The 25,988-nt window shown below is 38.3% G+C and overlaps 1 protein-coding gene across 4 annotated transcripts; it reads right to left on the reverse strand.

The window, feature by feature from the left end:
* Positions 1-1,327: 1,327 nt before the first annotated feature.
* Positions 1,328-25,943, reverse strand: DNAJB4 (DnaJ heat shock protein family (Hsp40) member B4). 4 transcript variants are annotated; one of them, XM_005521033.3, is made up of 4 exons: positions 25,800-25,943; positions 9,901-10,186; positions 6,998-7,572; positions 1,328-5,379 (listed from the first exon to the last, which is right to left on the reverse strand). In XM_005521033.3, the coding sequence occupies exons 2-4, from the start codon at positions 10,109-10,111 to the stop codon at positions 5,146-5,148; spliced, it is 1,020 nt and encodes a 339-aa protein (XP_005521090.1). In that variant the 5' UTR covers positions 10,112-10,186; positions 25,800-25,943; the 3' UTR covers positions 1,328-5,145. The 4 variants fall into 4 exon arrangements, with proteins under 4 accessions (XP_005521090.1, XP_014106221.1, XP_014106220.1 ...); XM_014250746.2 differs by lacking the exon at positions 25,800-25,943 and adding an exon at positions 19,718-19,777; XM_014250745.2 differs by lacking the exon at positions 25,800-25,943 and adding an exon at positions 10,269-10,384.
* Positions 25,944-25,988: the final 45 nt, after the last annotated feature.

The raw sequence follows: 25,988 nt of genomic DNA on the forward strand, positions 1-25,988 counted from the left end.
TTTTTCAAGAGAGTTAACAACTTAAATTAAACTGCTATTAGCCTTGGTTTTAGAAAGAAAAGTAAATAATGTACTTAAAAAGAAAAATTGATTTGATCCTTTCATTTGGAGTATATTGCACACTACAAGCTACCCCATTCTTCAGTGTCTCAACACAATACTTGGGATGCAAGAATCATGGCATGCAACAGCCATAAAGTTTGCAGAGAATATATGTGGAACAAAGTCACATTGCTGGATAAGAAATGCCTCTATCAGTGAGTGTTTCACTACACATGGGGCACCTACCCTTATTCAGGGAAATGCTATATTTCAGGTGCTGGCTGGGTGGCATTAGGGGGTTTTTGAAAGCAGGGCAGCAGGGCTGTGAACATGGCAGTTTGTCCTTGATAAAGCAATCAGGCATGACTAACAAGATTGTTGTTACTCCCTTGGGTAAGCCAGTAATTCCAGGGCAAGAGGCACAGAGCACTTACACCTTCTACACCCAAGGGGACCAACAAAAGTCTCTATTTTCACTGTTTAAATAATAGAGCGATTAACTAGAGAAGCCTGAAGGAAACAAATCATTCCATCCAACAGTCTATTGCTGAGCAATCTGACAAATGAAGAGTTGAGATTCTGCACCTCATGAGATTAGTGCTGCTATTTGCTCAGTTTTGGTGCTGAACAGTAAGTGGTTGTATGACAAATGCCCTGGTTCTATAGGATCTGTATATAGGATGTGTTCAATAAGCAATATAGTCATAACTACTCATGTCAGCTGCAAAAGAGGATCAGCATTTACTGTCTGGAAAAGTAAAACCGTCTCTTAATTATATTTACAATATCATGTTCATGGCCCGTAATTTTAGGTCTAGCACTTGAATTCAAGTGTACAGAATTTCACCCTAAGTTACAGCAAATTTCACTGTTTAAGGAAAACCTATTTGACCCCAAAAAATCTGCTTCTGGTGAGTCAGACTAGCACATAGGATGCACATACTAGAAAAGAATGGAGTGCATTTGTTCAACACACCACAAATGGGCTTCAGGAAGCTTTCAGCACAGCTCCTACAAAAATGGCTGAAAGAACAGAATGCTGACGCCCTGATGACAGCAGAAAGTTGTGGAGCAAGCAGAGTATCACTGCATGGCAGGAAGGAGAAAGGGTTGTAATGTAGCTTGACATACAGCTTGAGGCTATTCTAAGGCTTGATGTTGGTTACAAAAAGATCTTTAGAAGCAGAGGTTTTCAAACTTGCTGGATTGAATTCCAAAGCAACTAAATGACTTTTAATTTCTATGGCACCTAAGCAACCTTCAAGAGATCAAAAACCCATCCCAATTTCATTAATGACCTTTTTATTTTCATGTATTTCAGTAGTTACAAATATAGTAGTTGACTGAGTATTTGCTTCCTTCTCCCAAGTAGCTTTATTAAACTATTAAGTGGGTTTTAAAACATAGCTTTTAAGCACATTTTTGATTAGAAAAATATCTTTTTGTGAATCCTGGATTAGATAGATATTAATGCTTCCTCTCACATTTTGAAGTAATTCTACATGCTGGTTTCTGAAACATATACTTAGTTACCTCTCCATAAGAAAAGAAATACAAGCATTTATTTCATACCAGTCTTATAAGTTTTATATTTTGAGCTTGAAAACAGTTGGAAAAGTTTAGTTTGCTATACATATATATATATATATATACACCTCTAAATACACAAGATACTGCAATTCCTCAATTTAACACTATTCCTTTTACCTGAAGATGGTTACAAAAAAATAGTCCTAGTTGCTGTAACTTTTTTTTTTACAAGTTGGATATGGTTACAAGATCCTGGATTACAAAAACGCTTGATTCCATTAGCTTTTGAACTGACAAATAGGTATTTTAGGTTGATATGCTTTAAAGTCATGTAGCTTTTAGCATTTGACAGAACAAAATATAAGAGAAAGTTAAAAACCAACTTTACACTTTTTACTTAAAAACCACATAAGAAATGCAATACGGAACATACTGAAATGGAAATTTTTTTTCAACCAACAATATATAGTATTACCAATATGCAGAAGCACTAAGCAGCAATCTTTTTGTCTTTGTGATACTGTTCCAGCAATTATTTACTTCCTGTCGCTTTAGGACTACAACTAACTGATGGTGCATGAAGAGATCTGCAGTTGAAAAATGGACTTGAACTTTACCCCACAGAAATTCTATTCCTTTAAGTAAAAGAAGTGGGATTCTTCTTACACTCATTAAAAAATTATTGTAAATTAAATCCCAACTTCCATATGATTTACTTTCCTGCAGTCACATATATAACACTGCTCTTTCTTAGGCTACCTAACAGAGCAGGTAACCTCTAAGTTTCCACAGGCAAAAGGCTGACAGCAAATATTGAAATATTTTCTTATGAAAAACAACAACAAAAAAAATCCCAAACCCTTTGAAAGTGTTGTGAAAGCACTGTATTATGATTTTAAACTCAAGTAATAAAGCATGCCCACAAGGCATTTCTTTCACCAATACCATGCTGCAACCAAGGGAACCAGCCCTATTACTGTATTATAAAACTAGACTATTACAGAGGGCTCTCCATCTCCCTATGTACCTTTTAACTCTAAAGACAACTAGCTCATATATGAATTTAAAAAAAATAACTCAATTCAACCATATGAAAGTTTCTGGGCAACCCCTATACCACACTGACTCTTAAGCAAACTTAGTTTTAGATAGGACTTAGCTCTTCCTTCTTCATGGGAGTAAAGCTTGGCCTTTGAAAATAATGAATACTTGAGATCAGCATGATCTTTAAACATCTGCCCTAGCCAAATACTTTCACAGGGTTCTTTGTGCATCTTTCCAACCCGGCACAGATGTGCTCCCTAAGGATATGTCCCATGAGCACCACCATCTCTGGGCTAAGCCTCATTTACTGAACACAGCCCATAGTGAAAAATGCCAAGTCCAAGTTAGCAAAATCATTTTGCTTACATGAAAACTCTTGGCATCATGTAGTCCAACACCCCTGCTCACACATGGTCAGCTGGAGCAGGCTGCCCTGTACAATGTCCAGTCAGGCTATGAGCATCCAGGGATAGCAACTCCTAAAACTCTCTAGGAAACCTGCTCCAGTGTTTGACCATCCGCTTAGTAACAAGGTGTTTCCTTGTGTTCAGATGGAATCCCTAACTAAATGGTGTCCATTTAGCCCTGTCACTGAAAGCTACTGAGAAGAGCCTGGCTCTTCATCTTCATTCCATCCTGCCAGATGCCAAGATCTCTCCTAAGTATTTTCTTCCCCACGCCAGCACATTTCAGCTCTCTCAGCCTCTCATACACAGTCCTGTGCTAGAGCTGCTCCATTAAGTTTATACCCTTCAAGTACCAGGGAGTCCAGTACTCCAGCTGGATCCTCATCAGTGCTGAGAGTAATAAGGATCATCTCCCCTCCCCTGCTAGCAAAGCATTGGCCTCTGTTGCCACAAAGCTGCATTGCCAGCTCACAGTCAGTTTACAGTGACAGTTTACTGGTCAGTTACTCCCCAACAGAGCAAGACTTTGCATTCCCTCTTACTGAGCTTCATGAGAATCCTCTGCCCAGTTCTTCAGCCTGCTGAGGCCCCTTTAAAAGGCAGTATATCAGCTGGTGGCACCAGCTACTCCTCCTAGTTTATACAATTTGTAAACTCCATCGCATAATTCAGGTCATTAAATGACGCTGACTTTAGCTCGAGTACTGAGCCAGAGGGTACACCACTATTGATTTGCCTCCAAGTGGACTTTGTGCCATTGATTAAATCCCCTGTGCCCCCTCATTCAGCCACCTTTTAATCCATCTCACCTTCCACTTATCTAACCTGTACTTCATTGGTCTGTCTACTGATGTAAAAGGTAAACAACAGACTGGTGTCCCAACATCACCAAAGCTCACTGTAGATGGCAGCAAGATTGGTCAAGCAAGATTTCCCTGTTGTACATCTATGTTGACTACCCTGACCACCTTTTAGAAATGCTTCCCAGGAGGATTCTTTTCTGTCACATTACCAAGGGCTTAGGTGAAGCTGATTAGCCTGTAGATTCCCAAATCTTCCCTCTTGGTTTTCTTAAAGAGTAGGATTTTCTCTTTTCCAGTCTACCAGAACATCTCTCAATCTCCCTGGCCATTCAAAGATAAATGAAAGTGGCCCTGCAAGGGCATTAGCCAGCTCCCTCAACACTTGGGTGCAATCCGTCAGGCTCACAGACTTTGAGGTAAAGTGCACCCTAACCCAGTCCTCCAACATCAAGGTTCCACATTTCCCCTCTTGTCTCAAGGGCCTGGAACTCCTGCATGCTTGTTTTACAGGTAGTGATTGATGCAAAGGTAGCACAGCGTACCTCAGCCTTCTCCATGTCACTGGTCACCAGCTTCCCTGACCTATTTGACAGCAGGTTCACCCTTTGCTGTTCACATCCTTGAAGAATCCCTTCTTGCTGTTCTGCCTCAAGGCTGAGGAACTATCTATCCCACTGCAAATGGCTACTCTGGCTCCTCAGGCCACGTGCCCTTTGCCACACGCACAATGCAGTCCTGACACTTCCAGGGGCAATAAAGAGAAGGCTTTCAATGCACAGGGGGGCTGTTCAGGAGTCCAAGCTGATTTTTCTGGCCTATGCTTTGTGCAGTGGAAGGCAACATACTGAAATGATCTCTCTCATGTTTTGGTATTTAAAATATTTATACCTTTGTGTATTTCTACTACGATCTCAAATTTTTACATAAATGTGTGATGTTACAGACATGGTCAGGATATAAGAAATAATGTACTTGGAGACTCAAGTACTGTATCAGAAATATGTACTGACTTTGTAAAAAATTTACTGCAATTATATTAAGCAAAATAATGACTAAACTTTGCTGATTAGGAAGATGTAAAACAAATGAGTGGTTTTCCCTGAAATTTTTACTGCAGAATTCACCTGTATGACTTTTACTCAAACCCTTTTCTTCTCATGCAGCATTGCAGTATTCTCCCCCCACCCAACCCACAAAACAAAAAAAAAAAACAAAGATTCCACTAGATGTTACAGATTGCACTTTTAAAGCACAGACTCGCCAGTCTTCTGCATTTCCAGTGTCCTATTTTAATCTGTTGACATACACAGTCTTCCTTTTTATGAAACTGGAAGATTTCGCCTAAGTACTTCTTTTGATGCTGGAGAAATGTTATCTGGGAAAATTACTTCAAACTCTATAATTAAGTCTCCACGCTGGTCAGGATTTTTGGGGAATGGCAAACCATATCCTATAATTCTTCTTCTCATCCCAGGCTTTACCACTTCATTGACTGTCATGGGTATGGTTCTTCCTTCTATCGTTGGCACATTGAAAGAGCTGCCACACAAAGCCTAAAGAAAGAAAGAGTGTAATATGAGAAAAAGAAATTGGTCAGAACTTTTTTTGTACCTATAAACGAATTTGGATTATTTAAAAGTGACTAGAATTCTAAATTGCATATCTCCTGTGCACTTCTGATATGCCAAAATTTAAATACAATATTCCTCTCTTAAAAAGAGGAAACTTCAATTTGTCATTGGATATCACTGAATTTATGAATGCTAGTCAATGGCTACTGGGGGGTAATTGAGCTTATATGTCCTTCAAAAACTTTATCAAATAGTAAGACAGCTGAGTAGAGTGAACTCCCCACTCATACTTCTCTACAGATGTCAATCTTCTAAATTTCCATTGGAAATTTAAAATCCCATTTCACTTTTTGTTTGTTTACTTGCACAGGACCTTTTTTCTAATACATTATCAACCTCTATTGTATCAAATTTCAGAACAACATTTAAGTGTCTATAAGCAGAGGCATATCAAATTTCACAGCTGTCTTATGTGAATATTTGTGGTGCCTAAAAAAATTCAAACAATAATTTTGTCTTCCAATCTAGACATTCTGTTTAAGTTCTGTTGCACCAAAATTAGAATGTTACAGATCTTCTGCTTTATCCAAAAGTTTATTTTCATTAATAGGATCTCTGAGAATAAGATTTTTATTCCTGCAACTTCACCTGATTCAGCACACTTAGCCTACACCAATAATGTCCAATTTACATAACAATGCAATGAGTCTAAATAGGCTTTTATCTGTGAAGGAACTGTATTACCCACATTAACATCAAATATTGTCTTTTATCCCTCCCTCACCACTTTAGGTGCTTCACCTCACTTCACACTTACTGTAAAATCCTTTAAGATAGCTTAATTTATACAAAGCTTAAAATGAAAGCAAAAGTTTATTTCTCCACCTGATACTAATTAAGAAGAAAAAATACATTACACATACTCAAGCTAATTCTTTTAAATTATGACTATGTTGAGGCTTCAGATTCTTAAGAACTCCGGGAAGCTGTCTTTCTGACTTCTTCAGAAAGCCAATATGTATTGATTTGGAATTGAACTTTAAAAAGCTATACCATTTATGTTGTTATATATACCTCCTCTTACACCTGTTCATAATTATTTATCTTCATGAAATCAATCTCTATGTAGTTTGAAATCATACTGCAGTAACTTATGAGCTAAAAAGGGAGCCTTTAATGGCAATGAAAATACTTGAGATTTCTATTTTTTTCTACAGAAGTAGCAATTGTATCACAGCAGCAAGGAGAATACTATACAGAATGTATTTCTTAGTTTTCATTTGTCACATCAGCCTAATACATCATTAGCTAGAATGGTTATGTACGAAAATTTAAGACATCTCAACCTTTATTCTTACCTTTCCACCCTTATCCTCTGCTGCCTCTATAGTAAACAGCTTGAAATAATATCCCATTTTTAGCAAAATAGCTATTGTTGCCACTATAAATGACTGTGCTCTTCAGCCACACACGAAAGTGAAACTATTTTAAAAAACCACCTAACCTCCAAATCCCCAAATTTCACAGCTACCATACAGCCTTAGCCATTGCATCTTATTGTACATCAAATATTAAGAGTTCTACCACATGAGAAACTTACCTCCCTTAAGCTGATCTTAACAGGATAGACAATATTTGATCCATCTCTCTTGAAATGAGAGTGAGGTTTATCTTTGATGATAAAAACAATATCAGCTGGAATTGTGTTGGGTGTTTCATCGCCTTCTTTCGGAAAAGTGATCTTGGTGCCTTCTTTCCATCCTCTTTTTATCTCAATAGTAAGAATTTTGTCCTCTGTACGGACACTTCTACCATCTGGGTTAAGCCTTTTACGTGAAATCCTCATTCTTTTTGTGCAGCCATGATAGATCTCTTCCAGTGACACTTTAAGTTCATGGATTACAGGGGGATCTTGTTTACGCCGTAATTGGCTGCCAACCGTATTCCTTTCCCTTGGAAAGCCATTCATACTAAAACTAGAGAAGGATCCAAATGGATCACCATCCACCTCCATGTCTTCAGTGTCTCTGCCACCAGGCATCCTCCTCCCAAAGAAGATCTCAAAAGGATTTGTGCCACCAAAGAAAGCTGCAAATGTAGCATGTGGGTCGCCATGGAAGGAGTACCGGAAGGTACCACCCTGGCCATCAGATCCTCCAGCTCCTCCTTTAAGACCTAAATAAGAAAATTAAGCAAAGTTAAAAACAAATTGGGTATTAGTATAAGCTTTCTTGCTGTACAGTGTCATGATATCAGGACTGATGAGTCAGAAAGATATTTGCAGTAGAGTGAAAGGTCTGCTTTTCAAGGATTCACCATGAGAATGTGGGGTACTAGCCTGAATTCAATAGCATGAATAGCAACAAAGTTTCTGAAGCTCTATAACTACTTACTTGAGAAGAACAGGTATTCTGACAGTGCCAATTTTATTTAATGTGCTTGAAATCAGTTATTTTAATGAATTCACATCTTAACAGCAGAAGACAGGTTTGCTTGATTTGATCTCCTCTTGTTCTGCAAAATGTCTTGGGAATTGCATCCTTCCACAAGGTCACTTCTGGGGAAAATTTCTCACTATCATATGCAACATATTCCATAGCCTCTATAGCTCAGCTGTAACGAAGTGCTAATTAGTTTTACCCATTTTCCTGCAATTTGCTCTGAAGGTAACATGCCAACAGTCAAGCACATATATGCTTTCTTAATATTCAATTTAAAATCGCCAAATTATCACAGTTTGTGATCCTATGATATAAAATGGGTACAAATACTGAGAACTCTCTTCAATGCAGCCACAAATAAAAACATCATAGAACTTACTAAGATCCATTTAGGTACAAAAGCCTTGTATACACTATCACTGTCCCTGTGCAAAAAATCAGAAGGTTCTTAATAGCTTTGTTCTACCTTTCACATGGAGAGATCTAAATCTTATTTCTTCCTGCCAAAGATTCTCTTGTACTTCCTGTGCTCCCATTCCAAACCAAGCTGAAATCAATTTTTTTCAATGCCTCTTTCCAAATAGGTGATCAAGTATTTCCTCATAACAGTGCTCTTCTGCACTAACCATTTCAGGATACTTTCTCAAAGCACTGGAAGACTGAAAGTATTCTGAAGAGACTTTTGTCTCCAAACTTACAATGCTTGTTTCTTTAACTTTTTTTTTTTCAGTCTTAGACCACCTCAAAACTACAGCTGGTATCATACTTTCATAATCATAGAAAAATGAAGGCTTACATTATGAGGGAGGCATTCCATAAATTTTAAAGAGGGGTTTGTTGGTTTTTTTTTAGCTCAGTATTCTCATGCATAACCTTAATGTTGGGTACTGACACTAACCAGCTACCACATTAGATTGCTTTCCCCATTTCAATACCAGACCAGAGCAAAAGTACTTAGCAAACTACAGTACGTCCTTCTGTGCCAAACATGCAGATGAGGGGATTCAATCTGTGATAGCAGAAGGACACCTCCTGGAATAGATAGCCAGAAATTACTGAAGGTACATCCAGCTTCTGGCTGTAAAAACACTGAAGTTTCATCCTTCTTACAAACCCCAATCCTCTGTATTTCCCTTACAGCAACTAATTACACTCTCAGAAAAGCTCAGAGAGTAACTGAGGCACCAGGAAGTATTCCCATATTCAACATTCTAAAATATCATACTTTATATGTTTGCCCAAAGAAGACTAAATACTGCTATTTAAGTGTCCTCCTTTATAATTGTAAAAAACATGGCCCCAAGCGAAGAGCAATGAGCAGGCCTACTTGTCATAACGGAAGCAGTTCCTTTAAATGGAATTCCTTTAAATGGAATACCATACACATTTACAGGACGGGATGTTAATGACTCCCTCTGTTGCTCAATCATGAGACTGAAAGTCATGTCGGTCAAAAATTTAAAAAAAAATTAAAATAAAAATCCTCCTCTCCAGATAACCATTTTAGGATAAATGTGACATTTCTGAGGCCTCATTCTCTTGGCATGTTATCACTGTTTACAATTAAAGCTAAAAAATTGTTCTGGTATTTCATGACATCAGCCAAATTCTTTCCTCTCCAGGCACAAAGCCAAGGACAACTACAGGCTGGACACCTGGGCTTCTGCTCAGAAGGACTGCTTTGCCTAGATCAAGCAGATTGCCCTTAAGCAAAAATTAAAGAAAAGAATACATGCCTTTTGAACTGCATCTCAAAAACTGCTCTGGCCAAGGGAAGGCAGCAGTAAGAGATCACAGAAGGCTATTTATAGGTGATAGAAACTTTTTCTGTTCAATAACCTTAAGCCTGTCAGATATTTGGGGTTTGTAAAAAACCCTGTTAAATTAAGAAATTAAAACTTTACCAACATTAAAGCCCAGGAATGCATTTTATACTTAAAATCTCATGAGCCAAACAAATACATTGCCTAAACATGAACACATACCGCGTCTTCATATGTTTATTTTACTTCATCCAACATAATGAAAGCAACCAATAAAAGCGTAACAGAGACATACATACCTTCCTCCCCAAACTGATCATAAATGTCCCTCTTTTTGGGATCACTCAGCACTTCATAAGCTTCTGCAACCTCTTTGAATTTTTCTTCTGCATGGGGAGATTTGTTCTTATCTGGATGCCATTTCAGTGCTTGTTTTCTGTAAGCCTTTTTGATATCCTCGTCAGAAGCCCCTTTTTCAATTCCCAGGATAGAATAGTAATCTTTCCCCATCCTGAGTGTTGGAGAAATTCAGATTTTCCTTGCTGTAAAGAAAGCAGCGTCCAGTGTCTTAGCAAGGTGGAGATGCTAGAGAAGGAAATATAAAAATCAACCTCTGAATTGAAACAAACAGAGCTGCTACAAAACAACAAACTCTAGGATACATTACAGAAAGCCCAGGCAGCTTCTCCGTATTTCGTTCCTTCCCCCTTAGCTCATTTATAAGCGATTACACCCTGGGCAAGGCACAGAGCCCTCCCACCCGAAGGAGTGTCTGCGCTCTTTCTAGAACGCCGAAGCCGGGACGTCACTTCCCCGCCGCCCCAGCCCGCACAGCTCCCGCTCCCGCGCGCCTGCGCGCCCCCAGCGCTCAATTTCTGTGTCCTGCCTCAGCAAGACAAGTTTAAAGGTTAACGCGGAGCCACAACAGCAGAATCCAGTCAGCTCTAAAGGCTCATCTACCCCAAGAGATATGCTGAACCCCATCTAGAGTAATTATAGCATTTTACTTCACTGTTTCTATAGAGACAGCTGTGCATAACTCTTTTCCAAATATATCAACATGGAGCTGTACCCTTTCCAGCAAAGGCTACGAAGAATTTTACACCCAAGTCAACAAGAAAGCTTCAGAAAGAAAAAATTAATTTCTTTAAAAATAAAATTAAGCCACCCTCAACCACAGCTTGACCACAGCCTATATTAAGCATGTGCTAAGACCATGTACTATTAAGCAGTAAGAACGAATCCAAGGAAAAAAATACGACTTTGTTTACTGCAACTCAAGCCACTACATTAAAGCAGATCAAAACGTAAATCCTGTCTCAGCCTTCTTCTATGGAATAGGAGATATCAACATTATTATATAAGTATGGCAATATACCAAACAAGTAACTTTCATCTGATGAGATGCTAGTAACAGAAAAATACTTGGTTCTTACACATTTGATTTGAAATATATAAAACAAATTGTACTACTCAAGTATTTCTCATGCTCCATAGAGAAAATGCTATGAAGTTTTAGACTGCAAGATTTCTTTTGTACCTCTGTTAAGAGCTAGAGATCAAGAAATTAGCTACATTTATCAGTAGGGCAATGAACTACGTGACAGATTAACACAACTGAAAAATTACTCCTCTCTGGAACAAAGTATTAAAATACAACACTTTTGGTCATATGTTGTCTGTATGAATACATTTCTAGGCTGAATTATGAAGTCACTATTATGGAGGTAATTAAGCTCAGCTGCTTTCCTTCTGACATTAAAACTCACTAATCCTCTGGTTATCATTTGAGCATTATATTTGAAGCCATTTTCTAGAACCTGCTCAATCTTACAAGAGACTGATTAGAAGGGACAGGAAATGTTTCCTTAACCATAACGTACTAGAAAAATATTTGTGACTTTACTTTCACTTTCCTAACTTGCGTCATCCTCCTAATCCTCACACCATTATCTTTTATTTTCCAATGTCTGCAACAGAATTTACTAGATTACTTCCAGTGTATACAGGATTTGCCCAATTATTTATCTGGGGATTTTAACATTCTACTTAGAATTACAATTTACAATTACAATTTACAATTACAATTTAGAGTATGTGTGGAAAAGGTAGAGAATAAAGTCAAAATTTCATCAGAGTATTTTAGAAAGCAAGAACTTTTAGCATATATGTAGTTATGATTTCAAATGTAAAAAAGGCCAAAGGGTATCAAAAGAAGGAACTGTCTCCCCTTGCCACCAAATCTTTCAGGACTCACTTGCATTTTTGGCACAGTGGGAGTCACAGGGTTACAGAACCAATTACCTTTACAGCTGAAGGAAGTAGTTGTTGCTGAGCTCCACCTGGAATAAAGCTAGTCTTTTACTAAATCACCCAAATCTTTTTAACTTTCTTTTGAAAGTGCTATTTTAGTTAGTTTAAAATTAGCATTTCAGATAAATTCTTTGAAACCTACATTTTAAATTCAACATTTTCTCCACTACGAATATTGTATTAAGCACTATGTCTTTTTAAGTATCACAGAAATACTCACAAAGTGCAATTAACAAGGTTTAGTGATACTCTGCACACACATCTCCCCCCATTTTGTTACAACATAGTAATTAATTTCAAAGGTTTCATTAAAAACCACAATAATCGGGATTTCTCCTTAAATAAAAGCTATCTTTAGGTTAATTCTTAAAACTTACAAAGAACATTCTGGTAACAACAAAGTAACACTGGGCCTTTTTGCTCAATATCACAGTGACTAAGTGCTCAGGCATCCTTTCTCTCCCTACAGAGGTGCGACATGCTGCTCTGGCCTAAGTGCAAATTATACCCTAATAATATAAACTATTCCCTAAAAATTAAACTACTTAAGATTCTGAGTGTACAGCAATGACTATATTACTTCTACTTCCTGCTCTATATGAGATCTTCATGTAAGAATGAATTTATACTCCAGAATCCTGTATTTTTAAGAGTCAATTCCAGAAAGCATGTCCCTTCTTCTCCATGCTGAGACCTTCCTTTCATCATACAGAGATTTTTTGAAAATACACATAGGCCACAGTTCCTCTCACATGCTTATTGAGCTCTTTAAACAGTTTCTAATGACAGAGATACTCTCTTAAAAGCAGTGAAAACTTTCAATATTATTATTAAGATTAGTGTGCATAAGATAGACATCTAATAATTATGCTAACAATAACTTGGGTACATCCAATCATAGGAGCACTTCTTCAGACAGTGAAATCCACCTGCTAAGTGTAGTAAGCTTTTACGTCTTCCAATTTTGTCATACTAGAGCTCCTAGATTTTTAGAACTCCAAAAAGCTGATATTTGCAGTTCTTTACTGCTCTTTTTGTTATTTTACCAAGCATTCATCTCCAGAATTATCATCTAAAGAAATAAAAATCATTCATGTACTCTCTTCAAGGACTTCTGGCCATGCAGTCCCTTAAAAGAAGCACAGATAAACAGGAAACAAAACAGCCTTAAAAAGCCACAAGTTTAGTTATACTGCTATAGTCCTATCTTCCTGTTACCATATACATCTAGAAAAACACTTCCAGAGTATGAAAATATTTTACTTCCCATATGCTTGAATAGCTTTTGTTTAACTGCCTGAGTAATTGTCCCCTTAAAAAACAGAGATAAGGTCATGTGTGACATATGAACTCCTTTATGGGATTATTTTGTTCTTCTGTGAGCACTCTGATTGCTAAATAAACATTTTTGTTTTTTCACTTTCTCCAAGGTAAATCCTTTTGAACCTGTGAAAACCCATAGCAGACAGGTTGCTAAAACTCTTCAGAAGAGACACCCTTTCAAGACTTCCTCCTAAATTTGTTTTAAACTGAGACACCAAGTTTCTGCATTTCTACTTGATGTCCTCCCCTTTTGTAGTAGAACCTGGAAACATCACAGGGCCTTCTGTCAGTATGCCCATTTCCCAAAATCCTTGCATTTCAGAGACTGACGGTGTCCAAGTCCCACAGGGACCTGCAGTGTTTGCACACCTGCTCATGCCCACTTGTACCTGTGGCACACTGGGATTTGAGCTCACCTCCTCTGTGGACTTTTGCCTTCAGTGTGAAGGAAGGGTGGTTCAGGCATTTGATCAGGTTTGCTTAGGCAGCAGTAAGAGCACATAACCCAAGAGATCCTACATAGGCACCCACAGCTGTCCTCGGCTCTGATAAACCAGCAGCAGTGAGTCCTGCAACCCACTCAAGCCTTCCAGAAGCAAGTCACTAAACTACATAGCTGTAAAATTAGTAAAGCCATAATCCAAGACTTGATGAAGCATGTTCCTGAAAGAAAGCTAAGAAAATTCTCAGACATACAAATCCAGTAACAAACTTGGCTGGGAAGCCACCTTAAAAACTTAACAGATAAAATCCCCTCACCATTACTTAACTTTCTTCCACACTCTATCACATTAATTCTCCAACTGTTGTATCACATTATGACTCAATTCACCCTCTGTATCATCAGTTCTTTGTTAATACAGTCTTCAAATACAACAGCTACATTCCATTTCAGGCACACACAAAAAAGTTATCATCATTCCAGTATCAAGCAGTATCTATGAAGCTCTTGGTTATAGTCAACCCTGTAAAACAATTTTCCATCAAACTAGGCAGTCTCAGACATGCCTTTCTGTTCTTATAAGATACTTCAGGGTAATGTTATGGTACTCCTATCCTGCAGAGAGACAGTTAATCGCCTGTATTTGTCCTGTACTTCTTTACATCACTGTTTTTTGTTAAAGCAATAATAATAATAATAATAATAATAATAATAATGGAATTTCAGTTCAAGCTTTTTTAATGTCGACTGGGAGGAAAAATGGTACATCTTCAAATGCAACAAATTACTAAAATGCCAAACAGACTATTAAAAAAATTTATTGTCAGGAAAACTGAATAAAATTTTGATTGCATACAAAACTTGACTAATATAAATGATCTCTTACCTAAAGGATTTTCTATGTTCTTTGAACAAAACCTATGATGTTCATTTTTAACACCAGACTTCCTTTTTTCATCCAAAAATACTTATGAAATACATACTAGGAAGCTGAAAACTGTTCCTTCAACAGCTCCACTTCGAAGACAAGAGTCTGACTACTCCACTTGAGTTAGTATTTCAGTAAAAGAATTGTTGCTCTAAAATGTCTTTTCCATTATTCTCTCAGAACAACCACAGTTTAACTCACATAGATAAGGCCAAGAAAGCGTTTGGCTGAAAGTGGGGCAAGATCACAGCACTTCCAGGTCTTCCAACAGTCGTACTGACAACATCAGATTTGAATCATTTGCTTTCTTTAAAGAAGACTTCACAACAACTGAGAGAAATTATGGAAATATTCATGATTATAACATACTGAACTCAAATTATAGATTAATCATAAGTTAGCATCAGTATGTTATTTTAAGGAACAGCTTCTAGGCAGAAGAGTGTCAATATTCCCTGAAGTTGAATAAAAATGCTCATTATTTCCTTTAAATTAAGCCATTTTTTCTGTAATTCTCACTAAACCACAGAAACAAAACTGAGAAAGACAAGACTAGATCACAGAACAAATTAAAGAGCAAACAAAACCACAAAGGCAAATTCCAGACAGATCACAACTATAAATACACATGTGCATATAAATGTCAAGGCAGAGGAGCCAAATCTCTCCCCAGGAAAAGCTTTCACAATTAAGTATCATAATATTTGTAAACCCACATCAATGAATGGAATAAATTTATACTCATCTACAATGGTTTGAAGAAAGCAAACCCATATACAATGAAAAAATTTCCTGTAACATCATCCATTGTTTTCCCAGGAAAAAAAAACAAATTGGCAACTCTTCTCCCCACCATTTTTAACTGGATGTAGTTGTTGCCTGAGCTATGTTTGTACTTTATATACACTTTATACTGTGAGTAAGACCTGGTACGTGCAAGCCCCATTCATGAATTCTATTATTAAATAGAGTTTCACCGCAGAACTATTCAGTAGCTGGTATCATACACAGAAATAAATTTTGGCGTTAACAGCAGAAACAACAATTAGTTGACTTTTTAAGAATACATCTAACAGAAAATGCAAAGTAAAACCTGCAGAACATAACAGTTCCTTCTAACTGGTGGATCTAAAAGAAAAGCTTCATTGAGCCATGCACTCCACACCCCAGTAAGCACCAAATTTAACAAATTTTTACTCCGCTTCTTTGTGGAAACTACTATTTAGACAGAAGTAAAAAGTTAACTGTGCATAAGGATTCTGGGGCTGATTCTACATCTAAATGAATCATCATAAAAGCAAAGTGACAATATTTTTAACTGACAGTATGTCTTTTAAAACAGTGTCTGTAATATTACTGGAATGTACGTGAAATTAGGCCAAAGGACATCTTTTTATGGTCCTTTGTAGAAGAACTTACTTTATATATACGTTCCAGAAGTTACATTGCCAGTGTAAAATCTCAAACCAGAGATACACTGTTACCACTTCTGAATCTCCAAAATGAACTTTTAAGCATGTGATTCACATAGTCTTTAATTTTATTTGGAAGACTACATGACAAGATGGCTGTTGAATACACATTCCACAGGTGCTTTTTAATTCCTTACTTAGATTCTGGGTTCATTTCAATTCCTACCTATGTATTTCTCGAAAGGGATTCTTACTCAATTTGAGTGGTCGATCAGAAAAAATGCCAATCATGCAAAACATTTAACAGGTTCTCTCACATTACTGACTATGCCCATTTAACACACTACTATGAACTTCAAGTGGTTAAGGATGCTGTCACACATACTTTTGTAATTATCTGTATGGAAAAGTGCAGTGTCTTGGTAAGGAGAAATATCTCCTGTTATTACCAAAAAACCCCCACTCTCCCAACAAAGATGAAGTTCTGCTCCCTCCAAGAAAGTGTTTGATTTTAACAAGTTCTGCACAATTCACTACTAAAATTATCAGCCTGGGACAAAAAAAAATAAAAATACAGTAGCCAAGCTTCTTTCTTTCAGTTTTACATATTAAAAGCCCGGATTTTTATCCTAAGTACATGCTGCTCTGATGGTTATCACTCAGGAATTTACCCAAGCCTCAAGGAATTCTGTCCTGAAATAGCCCATATGCAAATGAAGAGTTAGACTTAATCACATATATATCACACTGTACTATTCAGGTTTCTGACTCACATGTCACCAACCTTCTCATGTTGGTTATGTAACAATTAAAGATATTAAATATGATGAACAGCTTAACGCTCTGCATATGTTCCGTTTCCCTCCAAGACTAGCTGCTCTTAATCTGTTTGTAAAAAGCCTTATAGCCACTCTCTTCACTGTTTCAAGCAAACTTACTGCTACAATCCAAGTCTTTCAGATTCTAAGGTGCCAACACACTCAGATGTTATTATGTTACCAATATCATCACAAAGGGCTAATTTACTAGATGCACATATACTTTATACAAAGCCACAGGTTTCCATGTTATGCTGTTTTCTCAGCATGAAACTACACCACTTAATAAAATATATGCTGTTTATAAAAGGTTTAAAAAGTGCTGATTAATTCTGATTACATATATATATGTACAAGATTGCTTGGTAGCCAAACGGAAAAAAAAAAAAGCAAATTAAGTATTAGGGGATACTAGGACACAAAAAGCCCAGAAAATATTACTATCATGTGAACACTACAGTACCAGTAGTACATCTACACTGTAACACTCAGCTATTCTGCCTGCTTCAGCTCCCCCAAAGAATGCGTATTATTTAAAAAAAAAATATTCAGAGAACCATAACAGATAATACAAAAAATACAATTATTTCCATATGAGAAACAACTGAAGAGGGTTGAATTTTTCAGTCTCCAAAAAACACAGAAGTCACAAAGGTCTGCAAGGTCAACAAATGATGGAGAAGGGAGGAAATGAATTGTTTATGGTCTGTGCCCATTGCCAGAGCCAAAGTGTAATCAGAAGAAGCCAGTTTAAATAATAAAATGAAGGAGTTCTACAAGTGATAGAATTCCCTGCCAAAGGACACTGGAGACCTAATAATGGTGTCAGTGGGACACTCAAAAAACACTATGTAAGAGATACACTACAAGTTTCTTAAGAAAGAAACCAGAGCAGGAACGTCAGACAATTAAAAAAAATACTGAAAAAATGCGTAGACCTCTACTTGTTTGTCCTGCAGATGCATTTATTATACAAATCTTGGAAAATAACAAATGTTAAGTATATCTGTGTTGCTTTCCACCCAAGTTTAATAGAGAGGTCGTGTTTACAATAAATACACTTTTTAAAAACAGGCATTTAGTTACACTTGTGAAGATGTTTCCAATATTTCTGTTTTCAGTAAAAGTGAGGCTTAATTTGGCATTCACAGTCAACAGATTCAGCCCCACTCCTGCAGCACAAAAGGGGCAGATATATCTCTCAAAATAAAAGGACAGAACGGACAGCTCATTCTGCAGTCCAGCATTCCCACCCCACAGCCCAGGGCCAGCTGGCACAAACCAAAGTAACATTTGCTCTGGGCTGGCTGAGACTGGACACAAGGCCAGGCAGCTCAGACCCCAGCACTGTGACTGGCTCCCTACCAGATCTTCCACCAATGAATCCTGGGGTAGGAGAACTTCTGTGACCTAATACTTGTGCTATGTACTGATTAACAGGAAAAGGACAATGGAAAACCCAGCACAAGTTTCCACAATAAGCCTTGCTGACTTTCCTTCAAGAAACTGGAATTGAAGAAGGTGTTTTAAAGGCTTTTATTTCAACACCCTACATAAAATCAGTTATCACAATTCTGACCCCCCAGGAAACATTAGGATGGGCAGTATTTTTATTTAATATCTGCTTCGATGGCTGTAGTATAGTGCAGTTCCTCTTTTAGCCTTTCATCTCCGTCTACCACCTGTAACAATTCACTGCTGTTTACTTGAACCACAGTAGCAATTCCTTCGTCCATAACAAAGTAACCCAACGGGGCTTTTTCTACCAAACAATAGAATTGACCTGCTGTCTTAGCAAAGATACACCAATACAGAATCAAGACACTTGTAGAATAAAGATATCCCTCACAGATTAGCTCTGGCAAAAAAGTCTCTGTGATGCTGAAACAGACAACTCAGATGTGACCTGATCTGAACCTGAAGTCTGTCTTTCCAATAGTTCTCAGCCTATCATTAGCCATTTGCATTTGTTCTACTTAAAAAACAGTACCCCAACACACTGCCAGTTTGGAACATTCATCAGTGGAACATAACACATTATATAAATATTTTCCTAACGATGAATATACTCTACAGGTTTACACAGAAGGCTGACAGACTCATCTAGAATTTTATCACTACTTCAGTCATGTTCCGTAACTAAGGAACAGACAGAAGTCATGTCTGCAAGTTATTTTTTCTTCTTGCAAAAGCATTAGATTTTTTCTGACATAAAAGCTATCAATGAGAAACAGCTGAATAAATGTGACAGCGATCATCGTTACAGGTGACACACAAGAGGGGGAGGGTGAAGGATAGCTGGAAGATGCTAGCACAATCCCTATGCAAATTCTGCTTATGTTTTCTTGGGTTTTTTTCCCCTTTAATAATGACAGAAGTTAGTAGTTTCTAGTAGAAAATGAACTAGTTTTTCAGCCTTGATGAAGAGATGAATTACAAACACAATAAATCCAGTTGAAATGCGACTCAGCTACACTGTATTGTTTTAATTGCTGTTACACTCATGCAAGATCAGGGTTATTAATGTACTACCAAATAAGGAACTGCCCACATTTTTGCTGTGGACATGTGATCCCACTGTTCTTACATAAGCAAAAGGAGGTGGTCACAGCAGATGCTTTTTCCAGAGTGTGCTGTCAAAATCCCACCCAGCTGCTCTGATTCATGCAGCCAGTTTTACATGCAAAGCTGAAAACACACACACTGAACTGTGATACAAAGACAGGAATTTAAAAAGGAGATGTCAGCACAATGCTGTTCAAAATGAAAGGAGAACAGATGTCAATAAGAATGTGCTTTGCCTACAGGAGACAGAAAGACAAGCAGCCCAAGTTATATTTACTACAATCTGCTGTAATAGAAGTCTAAATAGTTGCTCACTAGTCTTTGCAATGTTTCAACCACATTCCATAGCGAAGTTATGTTTCATAGCTGGTTTCTCCCTTCTTCATCAGCCTAGAAAATTTTCAAGATAAAAAGCAGAAGTTTAATACATCTATTTTGCAGTTAACATCTTAAATTACTTTATACTTCTAGATTAAATAGTGCATAACTAGCTAAGAGGTAAAGAAGGTACAACATGGAAAGATACTCAACTCAGCAGAAAAATATCTAGGTCTTTTGAAGTGATAGCAAATTTCAGTATTATACTAAGAAACTATCAGAACTCTACAGTTCCATGAAAGTTTTCCCTCACCCATAAAAGAAGTTCAAATTTTGCTCTGTAGGAGCAAGTCCTACAGAGACACATCACCATAAAAGTGACATGTTTCCTTCTTACCTTTTCCCTGCTCCTTCTAAAAATATCAGTATAAAAACCAGTTATGAATCAGAATACAAAAATAAGAATAAGAATGCAAAATAAAATAGTCATGGAAATGTTTTATGAGAATATTACACAGAACCAGTTCACTCACAGGACATAATCCTAACACACAACAACCTGAAAGAAGGAAGTAAAGGATCTCCTTTCTATATCCTCTCTGCAAAAATACTAATCCATACCGAACATGTTTACAGGTATAATTCTTTTTTGTTTCTTTAAGCTAAACTTACAAAATCTCCTGTTCTTTTGCACATTACGTAAAGTCAAATGATAACATCCACTGATCTTTTGTGTAGTATTTGAGATCAAGCCTGTAACATCCATACCTTTCTAAGCCTATGTAGCATTGCTATTGATTTATTAAAGAATAATATCCTGATACATTCACAAACTTCACTGCAACCACTTATTTTTCATAAAACATGCATGTGTCCCTTACAACAAAGTTCAAGAGGATTTTCAGGTTCAATAAGATTGTTACAATAGCGGTTTTACAGACTGAAGGAATTAGACATTTAAAGCTTCTAAACCATCTCTTCCATTTCTCTTCCCTCAGAAAAGATTTACCTTTCTATGTTTGGGGTTTGTTTTTTCTTTTTTTAATTTACACTATGATACATGCACAATTTGTTTAAAAATAAGATGCTCTGACTCACAAATTAAGAAATACAATCATTAGCTTAATTAAACAGTATCAGAAAGAATACTACTAGAGATCAGGCCTGGGTAATAGGGAAGTATACAAATGCCTTTAGAGCACTCAAGCTTTTCCCACCTCAAGACAAGAATTCTGAATATTAATTACGCCTTAAATAAAGTATTTACTCACTGATTAACAGGACTTGAATGCACATTCTCCAGTGCATTGCTGACAGAAAGATATATTAAGACACTTCCATTCTCTACAGCTACTGCAACACTAATCATTTGTTCTCCTTTCAGTGTCTCAGTCCCTTTATCAGCCTTTCTTAATCCCCACTCATATACAACTTCTACTCCTTGCTCCACCACCCAGCTTATTTCAAGCAAGGCCTTTCACTCTTTTCCCCCACCAGGAGAGAATTTTGCAGATGCTAGCAGCAAATTCTCTGTGCTCTCAAAGCTTTTCCTCTCATGACATCGCCACAAAAACACCCAACCTGCTCTAACAAGTCAGTGGCTGAGCACTGATGACACGACCATGCTGACTAATATTATCCAGCTGCCTTTTGCACCACATTCCTTCAGCAGAGTAATCCACAGTCTCTTTGCACACTGCAGCTGTATCTAAGGAAGAAGTGAGTGTTCTCTGACTTATTCTCCTATATCTGACACACCCAATGTGAAGGTGGCTTAATGCAATTTGATAGCCTCCTGTAAGGTAGTCAAAATTTTAAATCAAATACATATAAAATGAGATTCACAACAGTAAAACATGCAAGGGAAAAGATCTAAAGATTTACATTTATACAGCTTCTCTATAAAGTTTTAATACATTAAATCACTTTTCTAAGAAAGGCAGCATGAGTAAATGTAAGCTAAAACCACCAGATATTACTTCTTTTTTTTTCAAACTCGCCATGTAGAAGTTATCAAATACTATCCAAATTGTGGATCTGAAAACTGTAATTACTACTTTGTCACGCTATTGGGAATGGCAAGAAGCACAACACAGATCTCTTGTGTGTTGAACAGGAGAGCGAGGTTTATTACCTCAGATCTTTTATAGACAAATATGTGAAAAGTACAGAAAAGGAAACCCTTATTGGTTAGTGAACTAACACATCACCATCATTGTTCAGTGGGATACACCACCCCTCCACCTTCTCTTGCAAGAAAACAAGAAACTGACAACACCTGCAAGGCTGTTTTCTATCTCTGAGGATTGTTTTAATTCCTCCTTATGATTTCCCAGGCCACTTTGTCAGCAAGACCGAGAAATTTATGCGGCCTGCTTTTCCAAAGGCACTGTGCTCCCTGCTTTTGCTCATGTTTAGCATCCATACTACTTCAGTGCATACACAGTAAATATGAAAACTCATGACAGATCAACAGTTCTTTAGATAGAGCACATGCTTAATCTTCTCTCAGCAGTTTCTTAAGGGAGTTATCTACTGATAATGTCGCAGATCCTGGACACACTTTGCCAGTGCAGGAGTAGCAGTTGACAGGATCTGAATTAATTGATCTACATCCCCCCCCAAAAGTGATGAAATCACCAGACCAATTGCTGATTTCAGCACAGTAGCTATGAGTTGCAGAAAGCATGGCACGCACACATACAGAGTGGTTATTCCTCTCTCATAGAAAACATACGCATTTCTCATATACAGGTGTTCAGTGTACTTAGGCAAAGCTAAACAAAACATGCTACCCAGAGGGCTGCAGAGGTGATTTCATAAGAAATGTAATGCTTACTTACTGACCTTGTGAGAGGTCTCCTTACTTATATCAGAGAATCACTCCGTTCAACACTGCCTTACCTTTTGGTCTGGTCACCACAGAGCAAAGCTGAAGTGAATTGAAAAAGGGAAAAAAAAACCCAGTCAACCCAGCAGAACTCAATGCATGCATGCACTAAAGTGTCTTTGGTTAAGCAGAGGATTTGTGTTAGTTCCACACTTTTACACTGATGCTTTTGCAATACCTGAACTAATATAAACACCCTGAGGATCTTTTGATAAAAGGGTCCTTTCACACACAGTATTTAATTATTTTTTTTCCTCAGAACCATCCATTACTTAAATCTGTGACAACTCACACAAATAAAAGGTTTTCTGACTTGTCAGATATTTACACTAGCTGTTTCTCAGTAAATACATCTGATAGAATATTCCAGTCTGATGATTACTGCAAAAAACAACCATTATTGCCTGAAAACCACAGGAGGTGTCATAATCTAGTAAATTCAGTTAAGGGAGACATCTTCCTCCAATCTCTAAAAGTGAAGAGACCCTTGAAAAATCCACACTCATCTATTTCTTATATGCCAACTATGTATTTATTAAAATTCTGAAAGGTAAGAGGTACATTTCTCTACTACCTATCCTTCTTTAGCAAGAATGAGTTATTGTATGAAGTGAACCTTATTTTACACAACAAAATGAAAGTTCTCATGCTCTAGCAGCCCGGCACAAACAACTACTTTCATCAAGGACATTTAATTTCCTAGAGGAAATTAAATTTGATTGAGAAAACAGACAGTGCAGGTAACTCTCTGCAAGCAAGAAAGCAGGACATCCTGGTGTATGCTACTGTGACATGCCAGCAACATACTTCAATGAATACTGCAGTTAGCACTGTTAAGGGGTTAGATCTTCACCCTACTCATTTAAGAGATTAAACAGAAAGAATTTATCCCATGGGAATAGTTTTCTTAACAGAAATATCACTTAATAAAGCAAAATGAAGATAAGAGTGCTTAAGACATGTGGTTTTCTAGCAGATAGGTTTTAAGCACCATCATGGGAAATACAGACAGAAACAAGTATTTAATAAAGGCCATTAGATCAACTTAGAAACAGTGAAAGTAAAGGCAAAATATTTATACAGTGTACAATACTGTGAGATCTTTCTCCTCTTCAGTTTGCTAAACCTCATGTTCTGACTGTAAAGCTTACAGTGACTTCAAGAACTTCAAGGACTGAGGAATAACGGATACACTAAATATCACTCTCTGCTTTCAAATAAAACATCACCTCAAAGTGTAGTAAAATACTGATTAAAAAAAAACCCTGAAAATTAACACTCACCTATCATCAGTTGTTTATGAATTCAACTAGAACACTTACACCATACTAGACAAAAGTGTTTTTATTAGCCCAAGGCATCATGACTGCTTAAAAATCATCAGCGTTACACGGTTACTGGCTTGTCTCACAGAACTTAGCAGAAAAACATCAGCACATTTTGTAAGGTTTACATTTTGTAAAATGCAAAGCACGCTGATGCTCCCCTTCAACCACTAAGGGGAGAGCCATAAAACACATAGCCAGTAGCCAGGAGTGGTTTCAATGTGTCACAGTCAACTACTATTGCTCAACCAAAATTATACAAGTAAGTACCTGCTATACACAGTCAAACTGTTAGTAGCTAAGAGAATGAAAAAAATATTGTTTAGCAATAGCAGCAAAAGGCCAAGCATAAGAATTAAATACCCACTCGCCAAGCATAATTTTACTTTTTTCCTCATCCCCTCCAGCTAACATAACTACACTAATCCAAAGTATAAGCTAATTCTTATGCACAGGCTTTTTCAGCAGAAGTATCACTGCAGCAAGTTTCACCCGGCTGTAGCAATACACTGTCATCTGCCTAAGAAGCATGTAGGAATTTTTAACTTTGTGGAATACATTACCCTTACAATCCTCCTCAACTACACTACCTCAATAGCGTTACAAGAGCTAAAAATTTAGCGTTTCTTTTAGCTTGCTTTAGTAAAGTTACCTGAACTGGAGAATGCAGAATTATCTGAGCTCAGCAACACTGCGACTTATAGTCTATTAAAATTATCCCAATTACAATCGCCTTACGGCAGCACTAAAGGGCAAAGAAGGGAAAACACAGAGGTATTTCCTTACACGAATCCAAGAGTCCGGCACACAGTCCCAAACCAGGTCAAGTCCAAAACAAGTTTCCCAAGTAAAAACACTGACAACATAGAAACACACTCACTTAAGGCTAGAAGAGTCCTGTCACGCTTCAGTTTAAAAGCACATATGTTCAAAAAACAATCTTATAACATTTTACGTAACTTAGAAGCCCGTGAGGAGGGAATAGTTCAGTGTATATAAATATTCTTTAAAAATTGTAAAGTATCTCCTCAGAATGGTACAGAACGTGTCGTACAGCGGATCCCCTCTAGTATTATCCAGCCTCTACTGCCACGAATCCTAAATATACGTTTTAAGACCTTATCTTGATGTGAAGCCTTTACAACACCGTCATCCATATTCAGCGTGACAGTTCATAGGACCTTAACAGGGCCTAAATTAAAGCATTACAGACTCCAGTTTTTCATTAAAACCTGCGCTCACGCAGCCAAGAAAAAAGTCCCCCAGCTGTAAAAATCATACATTAGCAATAAACATTTTTAGGTACGAAATAAACAACCATGGACACTGCAGAACGAAGCAAGCGAAGCTCCGCCAAAGGAGAAAACCGGTCCCGTTTCGCGGGGTGCGGAACGACCCAAAAATCCGTTCGAAACGAGCGGCCGCGCCCGCAGGATCGCAGCGGGCAGAGGGCCGCGAGCAGCGGCGGGACCGGACGGCTGCCGGCCCTGCCCCTCGGCCCAACGGCTCCGCCGCTCCGCCGGCCCGGCACCGGCCGGCGAGCTGCCCCTCGCCGCTCCCGCTGCCGCCCCGCCAGACACCAAGGCGGCTCCCCCGGAAACGGCGCTCGCATTATTGTATGTGACAACACCCAGCGGCCCCGCACCGCGGGAGCCTCTCCCCAGGGCACCGTCGCGTTCAGGCGGGAAGAAAGCCCGGGCCCCCCCTCCTCAGCTCAGGGCAGCGTCGCCGCCACAGCCACCGCCCGCTCCTCAGCCCGCCCGGGCACCAGCCGGGAAGGCAAAGCACCCCCAAAGCGCAGTGCGTCGCGAGTAGGCGGCGCTGCCGCAGCTCCGGGCCCATCCCGCGCGCTTCCCGCACTCACCGCCTCAGTCCCGGCCCGATAGCGCTCCCGGCTGCCCCCGCAGCGCAGCCGCCGCTCCCACGCGCGCACCCGCGGCTCCAAACCAAATGACGCGAGAACTACGCGCTGCCTCCCCCCGCGCGCTGCCCTCCCTTCTCCCCACGTGACTTTCCCAGCCCTATCCGCAGCGTCTCCAAGCGCTCGCGCCTC

Source organism: Pseudopodoces humilis, chromosome 10 (assembly GCF_049639895.1).
Source record: "Pseudopodoces humilis isolate 2021_Gansu_Grassland_sample_001 chromosome 10, ASM4963989v1, whole genome shotgun sequence".
Taxonomy (NCBI): Eukaryota; Metazoa; Chordata; class Aves; order Passeriformes; family Paridae; genus Pseudopodoces; species Pseudopodoces humilis.